General features: G+C 32.8%; 1 protein-coding gene across 1 annotated transcript; it reads left to right on the forward strand.

The window, feature by feature from the left end:
* Positions 1–4632: 4632 nt before the first annotated feature.
* On the forward strand, positions 4633–10361 carry LOC128610661 (uncharacterized; the record flags this gene model as incomplete). The annotated part of the gene is made up of 4 exons (XM_053630079.1): positions 4633–4705; positions 8643–8966; positions 9230–9328; positions 9527–10361. Coding segments are annotated over 4 exons (624 nt in total), but the record flags the coding sequence as incomplete, so codon positions are not given.
* Positions 10362–12566: the final 2205 nt, after the last annotated feature.

A 12566-nucleotide genomic window follows, 5' to 3' on the forward strand; every position in this document is an offset into this window, starting at 1 on the left:
CAATTTCATTTCGTTTGAAAAAATATTTTAAAAGATAGTAAATCTATAGTAATCCAGTTTGTTAAACATCTGTTATAATCTCATTCTGTTCATATTTGTAATTTTTTAATTGCTGCTCCAATGTTGTTTCAGTAGTAAATTAACAACAACAACAACAACACCAAAACCCCACTGTGGACTGTTTGTGTGGCAGCATTATCCTTCTCTGGTCCTTTATTAGATATAACAGGCATAAATCTTGGTCAATGGAAATTTTAGTTCGTTCTGCTCTGTACTATATTCTGTGGTATTCGGTTTCTTTAGTGCTCTTCTTATGAAGTTTTTGTCCTCTGTAATAATAAAATGTTTTCAGGTTTTTTTTTTTTTTATAGTGATCAATAAAAGGAAAAAAGTCATTAACTGTTTCAGCCTCAAATTTTCTACATTTCTTAGCACAAATCACTAATATAAATATGGTCATCCTTACTGACTCAATTTGAACTAATTTAGCATATTAAGATTTTCTGGAAGAAGAGCTCATTCATAAATTCATTTATGAACAATGATCAAAGCTCTGTAATTTAGCATATTTATGCAAAAACTCTGCAACTTGCTTAGTTTTTTGTCCACCTGAACTGTAAAGGCCAAATCTGAAAAAATGTCATATCATATTTGGTCATTTTGTATGTCTTAAAATATAGACATACTACCATTGTAAGGGACCTTTTATTTTTCAAGAATTCAACTGTATTTAACAGAAAAATTAAACTCTTGTCATTTTCTCCAAAAATATTTCTATTTCACTTAATTAGCATTAAACTGTTAAATACTTAAAAGACAACTAAAATTGTCTTTTGTTAATACAAATGAGTTCCATGACAGTAAGAAAACAAATATGCTTTATCCTGTGATATAGTATAGTCTATACAAAGCATAACTAACAGGTGTAGCCCATGGAATACTACTTTTAAATATACTGTACGATGCATATAAATTTGGGATAAGTAATAATTAAAAAAAAAAAGCCTACAATCAATCTCGTAATTAATGTACACTAGTTTAATTATGAGTGCAAAACCTCATTTGGTACTTGATTAGAAAATGTGGTGGTACAAATGTGTGGTGAGTTTGCATGCACTGTGTAGGTGAGAGTGCTTCCTGGAAATAGAGCTCACTGTTTGTTGAGCTGATAAGCTGTTAACTGCTCTGTATGTGTGTATGTGTGTGTGTGTGTGTGTGTGTGTGGTTTTACAAAGCAGCATGAGCATTAGAACAAAATGCCCTGCATGAATTTACTTCCCCTTAATATGGAACATTATATGGAGGTGATTCCATGCTTAAATGTTATTACGGTTACAAATATAGATGCATAATAAGGGTATTTTTCTTTACCCTGAAATACTTCAAAAATCGTATCTTGTTTTTTGCATTAATGGATGCTGCTTAACCTTGCTTGCTTAGGACATCCTTTTCCATGAGTCATCCATTATAGGTTATGAAAAAAGTTTCAGTCATTCACTTAATCCTGTCACCTGAACACATTCACCCCTATGAAATATTTGGAATATTTCCCAAGTCACATGTTCACCAGGAACTTGCATCACCCACATGAAAATACTATAAGTTTTCTCATTCTGTTTCTTTATTTTCAATGATATTAATAAGTAACTTATTAATTAAAAAAAATAATTCTGAGTAAATTATTAGCAAGTACTTCAAATCATGACTTTAGAAAGGATGCTGGTTAACCACAGTTTGTGTATTTAATAATTCTATGCTAAAATACTCAACTTTGTTACTTTCTACCCTGTTACTCAATTAAGAGTAATCGATTCAATGCTGAGAAAAGCAAAATTAAAAAAAAAAATAATAATCATCATACATAAAGTTTAATAAACAGTTATATGGGCTTAATGGCACTGTGACCACAAAAATAGGCCACCATTTAACTAACTGGGGACTTCCCATACTAATCTCAGGGAGTTTGTCATTGCCACCATCGCCTCTGACTTCCTCATAAGGGACAAATGTATGAATTTAAAAAATATATTCTGAAATTTCATATTTCTGTAAAGCTGCTTTGTGACAATGTCCGTTGTTAAAAGCGCCATACAAATAAAACTGTATTGCAAACCGAACACTGACATATCCAGCAAAGCTTTATTTAGATTTTAAAGTAGAAAAGAAAGGTGAAGCTTTAAATAAATATGGCTACTCCGAAAGGAACACAAAATTAACCTGAGGAAGGTTTTATCTATTATACTGTTATAACTGTGAGAGTTCAGTTTAATGTTTATTGTAAGGATGCACCTGGACTTACAGTTGTGCAGTGGTATTTCTATGAAAAGTTCTCAATGGTTCAACGGTTATTTAATTAATGTGAGAGATTCCATTATACCAGTGCTGTACCTAAATACTCAGAAACAATGAAGGGAAATGTGTTTGAGCAATGTATACAGCATGCTAGCACATGAATAGATGCTTTCTTAAATACATACTTATCTTCAAAGGTATAATGTCCATAATAGTGTGGATAACGTATTTTATGAGAACACTGAAAACCCTGCACATCTTTTGTTTGCAAACATTTTGGTTATTAAAGCAATATGCAAATGACTTATTCTCTTTTAAAATGCAATAGTGGCAGCAACATGTAAGAAGTATATTTGTCTGTAAACCGGGGCTCCACAGAGGGCGATAAGGGCTCTATAAATACTATCTATCGATCTATTCTATCAATAAACAGGGCACATTTTATAAGACAAATTAGTAAAACAGCTAGCTTACACACAACATCTAGTCAAAAGAACAATGCATAATATTATTGAATGTTTGATTGCTGTGTACTGTAAGAGTGACATGTAACAGATAAAGAGAAGGAGGAGTAAGCTGAATGATGAGCTCCTCTTAATGATGTTCATCGTGTATTAGTAACTTCTGGTGCAGTTTCAAGAGCTTCCTACACATCACACAATCACCATGCATCTCTCACTGCAGTTATGCTTGTTGATGATTTTTCTAATTTATCCAGGTAAGCTTCACATCCTGAAACGTTCATTAAACAAAGTTTATTTATATACCTTTTATTCCAAACCTGTTGTATGTTCATACAGATATTCATTAATATGTATCATTGAGTTAAAATCATATTTTTTTCCTTTTCCACAGTGCACAGTGCACAGCTGCATCAGAAGTTCTTAATGACTAAACCCACCACTAAGCTCGCCAAGATAGAATGTACGTTCCCTTCAGAGTGTAAATATTACATTCACTGGTATCAGAAGAAAAATGGTGAACCTTTCCAGAGAGTTCAATATGTGCGCATCGATGTTCAAACCACCCGTAATGAACCTGGTTTTGAGACACTGAAATCTGAGAAGACGGGAAATAAGTTTGTTTTGATAATCCCCAATTTAAAGCGGGAGCATTCAGCAACATATTATTGTGCCTGCTGGGTGGATTATCACAGTGAGATTAAAACTGCAAGTCCTGTACAACAACCCACAATCAGAATACACAGCTTCTTCCCAAACGTCATACTACATTACTAACCTCACCCAGGTTGTAAAAAAAAAAATAGAAAAATAATTATATAAATCCACAGCTTCTAATATTTTTAGAGTTTATATACTTTTCTTTTGATGACAGAATTAAAGGAAAGGTTTCAGAACTACACAGCAAGCTAAATGCATGACTATATTATAAATGCATGACTATATTATACATACAGTACATTCCCTAGCACCAATTTCAGTGTACTGAATGAGTTGCTTATGAACTGATATGGTGATTTAGATGTGTTGGGATTAGATATCATTTTAGAACTATTTTTAGTTGATCTGTACATAATCCCTGCCATAACCAACAAAATAGTCATGAATTTTATAAAAGAAAAAGAAAGAAAGAAAAAAACCACTCACACATTCAATTATTTTAATATTTCATAGTCTTATTTTTTTTTTTTAATTTTGCAAACAATTTCACATTTAATTATGGTTCATGATTTTTTTGACCCTTTATGAATACACTTGCATATTGAATTCATATTCAGGGTACACTATCACACACACACACACACACACACACACACACACACACACACACACACACACAAAGTGTAATTGTCTTTTATATGGTAACTAGGATCTGTGTTTAGCTCCACGTGATTCAATGATTAGATATTAAATGACTTATAAACATTCCCATCTCACATCTCAAAAACAATATAGATGTCTAAGTGAGACAGCACTATGATCTTTTATAGTGAAGTTTTAGATTTCATTACACTGATTTGTTGAACTGTCGCTACTATTAATGAAATGACAAACACTTTGCTTTACGGAAACACATGTAATATCGGTTATTGTAAATTACACTTGTTCTGTAGATTAATGATGTGTACAATATTAACATCAACATGGCACTGATACATGACACTCCTAGTGGTAAGATCATGAATAATGAATTAAATATCTTCATTTGAATTGGGTTTGCACAATCAAGAATAAAACATATGTTACTCAACTCAGGTCATTATTCTACATTTCATGCTAAAATACACATTGGAAGGGATGCTCTGTAATACACATTTGAAAGGAGTATTTATAATTAACTTTAATGCATACTTCTTACATCATGTATATGAAGTAATTTTTTGTCATTGGACATCATGCTGTGGGTGGCTGGGTGAAGGTGTTCGGCTCAGGAACAAGACTTTACGTAACAGGTAAGAAAAGGATTTTTTTTTGCGTTATTCCAGAAATATTTTGAGGCTTTAAAGCAAATTCGTGACAATATCTAATCATAACCCTAATCACATGATATACAAATGATTACTTGTCTTCATCTGATCTCAGAAAATAAAGACTATTAAAGAAATTGTTTAGATGTCAAGTTATTTAGAAGTAGATATTTGATGTAGACTGTGTCACAGTGTGTTGCTGGATACACCTACTACTACAAAGTATTTGGATCTGGAACTCGGCTTATCGTCACTGGTATGAGCACATTTTCAGTTTTGTTTTGGTCCACTGACCTAATAAAATGTCCAAAATGAATTAAGGAAACACAAACATAGACTAAAAAGGATGACCGGTGAATCAATGTTTTATATGTTAATAATGTCTGAATAAACAGATTTTTTTAAACTAGTCTTAGAAATACACAACATGACACAAAAACGTCCAAAATTATATATATATATATATATATATATATATATATATATATATATATATATATATATATTACAAGTTTAGTATTTTCAACAAATACTTTCTTGATCATTTGATTACAATATAAGAGTGTTAAAGAGCTTAATATACATAGTATTCACAGAAATTGGTTATACTGGTACCACAGTTGTTTCCCAGAGTATTCCAACATTTTGAGCACTTAAAGCGAAGTCATCTAACCATTACATTAAGCATATGGTACACAAATCTCTTGTCTTTAGTAAATTCAATATTTCTAATTAGTGAAGAAAAGTAGTAATAAATAAGAGTTGTAAGAAAAGTAGAAATATAAAGTTTATTAAAAAAAAAAAAAAAAAAAAAAAAAGCTTGTTTAGATGTCTGGTTGTTTAGAAGTATTTGGTGTAGTCTGAGTCACAGTGTGAACTGGATACAGCTACAAAGTATTTGGATCTGGAACTCGACTTTTCGTCACTGGTATGAGCACATTTTCAGTTTTGTTTTTGTCCACTGACCTAAAAAGTTTCCAAAATGATTTAAGGCAAGACAAACGTCATAAAGTAAGGTAACAAGAGTGAAAAAATGACTGGAGAGAAATCAATATTTTAAGTAATGTCTGCACAAGACAGCACAGGAAAGAGTATTTGTGCATTATTCTAGAAAAATCCTGAGGCTTTAAAGCAAATTTGTGACAATATCTAATCTTAACCTTAATCACATGGTAAACAAATGAGACCTTAGGTACTTTTTAAATAGCCAATAAATCTAGTATCTGTTCTAAGAATATCGACTATTAAAGAAATTGATTACAAATCTAGTGTTTAGAGTTATTTGATGCAGCCTGTTTCTGAGTTTGACACTCACAACTACGGCAACATATATCTTTATAAAGTATTTGGATCTGGAACTCGGCTTATCATCACTGGTATGAGCACATTTTCAGTTTTGTTTTTGTCCACTGACCTAACAAAATGTCCAAAATAAATTAAGGCAAGACAAACTTCATAACGAAAGGTAACAATAGTAAAACTGACAGTAGAGAAAATCAACAATTTAAAGTCATTTAAGAGTATTAAAGAGCTTAACATACATAGTATTCACAGGTACTGGTTATACTGGTACCACAGTTGTTTCCCAGAGTACTCCAACATTTTGAGCACTTAAAGCGAAGTCATCTAACCATTACATTAAGCAAATGGTACACAAATGTCTTGTCTTGTCTAAATTCAATATTTCTAATTAGTGAAGAAAAGTAGTATCTGTTTCAGAACATAGGGGCTATTTAAAAACGCTTGTTTAGATGTCTGGTTGCTTAGAAGTATTTAGTGTAGTCTGAGTGACAGTGTGAATTGGAGACGACTACAAAGTGTTTGGATCTGGAACTAGACTTATCGTCACTGGTATGTGCACATATTGCAGTTTTTCGCCTACTGACCTAATAAAAGAAGACAAGTGTTTATAAAACTTTATTGGGTGCCTTTAGGTTCAACAACAAAACTGTAAAAATCAGAATAGAATAGAAAATGGTCAAATAAAAACAGAAGTGTAAAAAATAACTGCAAAGGAAGTAATGTTTTAAATAATGCCTGACTATGTAGATACGGTATATTTTGTTAGACTTAGAAATACTGTACACATGTCCACACATAAATATTGTTTACCATAAATATTACATGCAGTCACATTACAACACAAGAGGGTTTTATATGCTTAAGATTTAAACCCCACATTAAACCATTAGCATTAAACCCCGGTTGCTTCTCAGAACATTGCAACTGGTCAAAATAGCCAATAGCTCTGTGATGAAGGCGAACACAATTCCATTCTGTTTGAATCTTTTATTTGTTCATGAATTGTTTATGCTTGCTTTAAATTGTTTCTTTTAAAAATTTGCAGTGAAAATGCTGGTGAAATGTAAAATGCTAATCAAGTAACAAGTAACACTCTGGACTGCAGTTACAGTCTTTACAAGAATGACTGTTTTTTTATAGTAAGATATATCAGGTAGTTGTGTGACAAGTAATTTAGACATTGTCACTTATTTATATGATAAAAATGTTTTCATTGTTTGTGAATGTATTCAGATACAGTACAGTTTAATCAGTTTTACCAATTAATTACCAATTACTGTATGAGTTGAATTAGATGAGTTAGCATTGGCCTGTAAATTCTGTATTTTCCCCGTAAGGACCTGATGTTCAATAAATATTCTGATCCAAATTTAACACTGCTAATCCAGTAACATTCTATACTTGACGACTTATTCATGCTTGTGGCTTTACATCATTTACCAAAAAGGTAAGTTAGACCTCATTGCAGACCTCAGGCCTAAAGCGGACCTGTAATCACAAAAAATATAAATGAATAAATAACCACCCAATTTTAAAGCATACTGTTTACCATGCCATTTATGTTAGTAATTAATTAACAGTTACTATATGAGTTGGATTAGATGGCTTAGCATGACGTAAACTGTAAATTCTGCATTGTGTACTCTTCCCAATCTGGGACCTGATGTTTGATGTCCCTGTTCTGTAAGAAGTCCTGATCCATACTTAGCACTGCTAGTCCGGTAACACGCTAAACTTTTTCATGCTTGTGGTTTGGCATAATTGACCAAAAAGTTAAATTAAATCTCACCGCAGACCTCCGGAATAAAGTGGACCTGTGAACACAAAATAATACATGAATTAAAAAATAACTCTTGGTTCAAGGTTGTCTTTTAAAAGTTTGTATTCAATGGTGCTAAAGATGGCTACTTCAATAACAAATAACACTTGTCCACTCTTTGGGTTAATCAGTAAAAAAGACTTACCACCACATTCAAGATTCATGATTATAATTTAGTCATCAGTACATAAACCTAGTAATATTTGTTATTTATTTATTAATATTAATATTTTATTATTATTATTAATAATAATAATAAGAAGAAGAAGAAGAAGTAGAAGAAGTAGAAGAAGACGACGAAGAAGAAGAATTAGACTTATTACTGATAAGCGCACACCAAAATCTTTACAGGAATCTGAGTTATAACAAGAATAACTCAGGTAGATGCATGACAAGCAATGTTAAACGTTATGTCATTTTTTAATTCAATAAATATTTAAATAGTGTGTAAATGTTTATATATTCAGTGTAGTTTATTGTTTAACATGCCATTTACTTTAGTAATGATTAACGATTACAATACGAGTTGAATTAGATGGGTTAGTGTGGGGTAAACTATAAATTCTGCATTCAGTTCTGTGTTTCTCGAGGACCTGATGTTTGTTGTCCCTGTTCTATAAATAGCCCTGATCCAATTCACTGTGTTTATGAGAATACCATTGCATTTTTTTTTTATGTGAAATGTCATAATTCCCAATTCTGCACGATTACCCAACTGACTGAAATGAATCTAAAAATAGCTATTCTCCCATTGTGTTTATTGATTGCTCACTTATATTTGCATGTCCTCTAAAAATACAGACCCTGTGAAGGAACGAGTCAAAGAACCTCAAGTGTACGTGTACCCAGTGTCCACGCCAGAAACAGGAGAAAAATCTTTTTTGCTGTGCCATGCGAGAGGCATGTTTCCAGACCTGGTGAGATTCACATGGCAAGCAAAAGATCAGAGTGGAAAAAACGTGGACTTGAGAGGTGATGAGCGGCTGGAGCAGAGAGACGAGGATCCAGAAGTCCGAATAACCAGCATGCTCATTGTAGGGAAGGACAAAGCAAAGAACAATAATTTCATCTGCACTGTTAAACATGACAGCAGTGTTAAAGACAAGGAATTACCCATTCCAAGAGGTAACAATAAGGCAGTGATCTGCTCTTATGTGTCCTCTGAATGTCCTCTACAGTATATCTTCACTATTTATCACTAATTTGAATTTGTTTGTTGTTCATGTGTGAACTATTCGTCATCAATACACTGTGCTTTGTGCACCATCCGGCTCTTAAACTAACGCTGCATAGTTATTTAATTTACAAATAACAGTACAAGTACATAAAATATCACAAGATTATTTTCACAGCTATAAAACTTATACAATGATGTTGATTCCTTACAGAAGAAGACACTTCTAAGTCAAACGCTGGTGTTCTTAATACCTGTCCAACTAAAAAAGCAGAAGAAGCAGAAGAAGAGGAAGAAGAAATCATGAATTTTGGTAAAGAGATTAGCCAAATATCATCTAAATATATGGATGAAAAGGCATCTTTACGTGACATAATTATCTTGTCATATTTCACTGGCCAATTCGACAACAGTCATAATAACTGAATATAACATTTAATGTCATCAATGATAAATATGTAAGTTTTGTTCACAGATCTGTAAAAGATTTCTTCTCTTGTCTCTTGTGCAGGTGTGTTTGAGCACAGCCGCAGTCTGTACCTATTCAGTGTGACCTACGTGATACTGCTGGTGAAAAACGTGTTGTATTTCGGCACCGTCTCTGTCTTACTGTTCAAGAGAAATCCTGCTAAGATATAGATGATTAGAGGCAAAGTTCACTGATCAGTCCATCAGCCAAAAAACACAACTCAACACACCGACTTCTTTCAGAATTATCTACATGTATTTTTACTTTTAATTTTTAAATTCAAAAACTTTCACTTGGATTCACCTGACAATTCTTTTGCCTACCTTTTACTATTAATATTTTTTTGTGTTTAAACAATTTGAAGATTCTAATCATTTGCATATTTTAAACGTACGTCAGTTTGTATGCACAGTTAAGTTGAAACTTTCTTTCAACTCGTGATATCATCTTATAACCATTCTTTGCATTTGTTGTCTATACAATTGTTTTATTAACGATGTGCTACTGTTTTATTAAAATATTTTCATAAATATTTTTAAAAAGAAGTATTATGTGTGATGCAAAATAATTAATTAATTATTTAAACATTCGCATCAAGACAGTTCTAATATTTGAATAATAAACATCGTATCTTGTGTGTATTTCGGCATTTCATTATTTTGTCTTTCTTGCTCTCTTCCTGTCAACACACCAGTTCATATATTCACTAAATGCTTTCAGAAACAGTAAATAAGAGCTTTATTAATTAACTACAGACTTTCTAGACAGCCTTTTTTTATGATCCTTTGGAGTAATTACAGGTTTGAGCAAGTGAGCCATTAGATAAAAATGTTAATTAGTAATAATCATCATAAATCATCAATTCTCATCAGTCAACACATCAGCTTTTATAGATAGCACACATGCAGTATATTGTATGCATTTTCTTAATTAGTTACACTGATTAACCAGCAAAAACACGTTTTTTTTGGAGAAGTGATAAGTAAATAAAGATCTGTGGTGTTGCTGATTAATTGGTGATTTGTCTTTGTAGCCTATTTGTTGTACATTTTAAGCCAAACAGAGTCTATTTAGCTAATGTATTTGTCTTAATTCTACGTGATGTTTATTACTTTTTTTTAAAATTATTTATTTAGTTGATTATAATGGAAACTGCTGTGGGAGGAAAGTATGGTGGGTTTCTCACGAAGTGCAGCTGAGTGTGTTTACTGGAAATAATCCACTTGTAACAGTTTAACCACAGTTTGCTGAGCTGATAAGTCATTAACTTCCACAGGAAGCCTTATTTCTACACAAGTTCTCTCAAAGGGTTCTTTGCAAAATTAGGTGCATGAGTGAGCTGAGGTAAGGACTGAATTGGGCCATTTGGGCCATTTGCTTTTTGCAATGAATGTTTGCTTTAATGCACCAGAGGGACAACAGAGGGAATACAATATTGAACTCAATAATCACAAATCACAAATAACCAAATAGGCTATCACACACAATTATGTTTTAAGCATGTTTGACAACCAAGGTTCATATTCAGTATAGTACAGCTCCACTGTCTGCCAGTTTGTTGTAACCACAATACAAAAACCGTATTTAAACAATGTAAAATCAAACAAAGAAACAAAAAACTTAAATTTTTGAATGTATTAAAGATGTGAGGAATTTCTCATTCTGAGTACATCTAGTGTAAGTGAATATTGTAACATTCAATGTTCATTTAAAATAATAACAATAATAATAATAAGTAGAAGAAGAAGAAGAGATGATGATGATGAAGAAGATGAAGAAGAATCATCATCATCATCATCATCATCATCATTTATTAGAGCTAAATAAGTGTTCGTCACTAAGGATGCACATGGACTCTCACAGTGCTTTAGTGATATTTTCAGAAAACGGCCCTGTGGTTCAACAGTTCACAGTGATTACAGAATATCTGATTATAGAACCTCAAACTAAGAAGACAGCTTTGTTCATATACTAATACAAATAAACTGAAAGTAAATTAAGCAAAATTTTAATGAAATGGCAATCACTGACTATAATCATTATTGTTAGTAGAGGCAACTATTGTTCTTTTCACTGTTCAATTGTCACTGTAAATACTATTTTTTATTATGCAATAATTTGTATCCTAAAAAGTAAATCAACATTCAGAAACATTCAGGTGGGAAAATATAAGCACACCCTTCCTACTTCCATAATCATTAAGTGAGTAATTAGCAGCCAGGCATTACTACTGAAATGCAAAAGATTATTTAGTCATCAAGAAGTGTAATTGCCTCTATAAATGCATAAGTTTTGGCACTTTGGTGCTCCGGAGCACTCAGGTTTGTGTTTTCATCAAGCCAAGTAGAAAGGACATCAGCCATGACCTCAGAGAAGCAATTGTTGCTGCTCATCAATCTAGGAAGGGTTATAAGATCATCTCCAAATAATTTGAAATTCACCATTCTGCAGTGAAAAGGATTGGTTACAAATCAGGACAGTTGGCAATATTCCCATAAGTGGGCGTCCCAGCAAATTCAATTCAAGGACAAGCCATTTAACGCTCAGAGATATAACAAAAAACCCAAGAGCTACATCATGTGACCTACAGGCCTCTGTAAGCACATTAAATGTTCATGTTCATGACAGCACAATCAGAAAAAGGCTGGAGAAGTTTGGCTTCTATGGAAGGGTGTTTAGGAAAATGTCCCTTCTCTCCAAAAAGAATATGGCAGCACAACTTAGGTTTGCGAAATTGCATCTGAACAAACCACAAAAGTTCTGAAACAATGACCTTTGGACTGATGAGACCAAGGTGTATATGTTTGTGCATGTTATCATGCACAGTACCATGTTAGGCAAAAAACCAAACACTACGGCATACGTATATTACCTCAAACACCTCATACTAACTGTCAAGCGTGGTGGTGGAGGGGTGAAGATTTGGGCTTGTTTTGCAGCTACAGGAGCTGGGAAACTTGCCCTCACTGAGACAACAATTAACTGTCTTTATACTGTACCAGAATTATCTTGAAACAAATGTGAGGCCATTGGTCCAGCATCTTAAACTGGGCTCAAATTGGGTCATGCAACAGGACAATGA

The sequence above is a fragment of the Ictalurus furcatus genome, chromosome 7 (genome assembly GCF_023375685.1).
Source record: "Ictalurus furcatus strain D&B chromosome 7, Billie_1.0, whole genome shotgun sequence".
Taxonomy (NCBI): domain Eukaryota; kingdom Metazoa; phylum Chordata; class Actinopteri; order Siluriformes; family Ictaluridae; genus Ictalurus; species Ictalurus furcatus.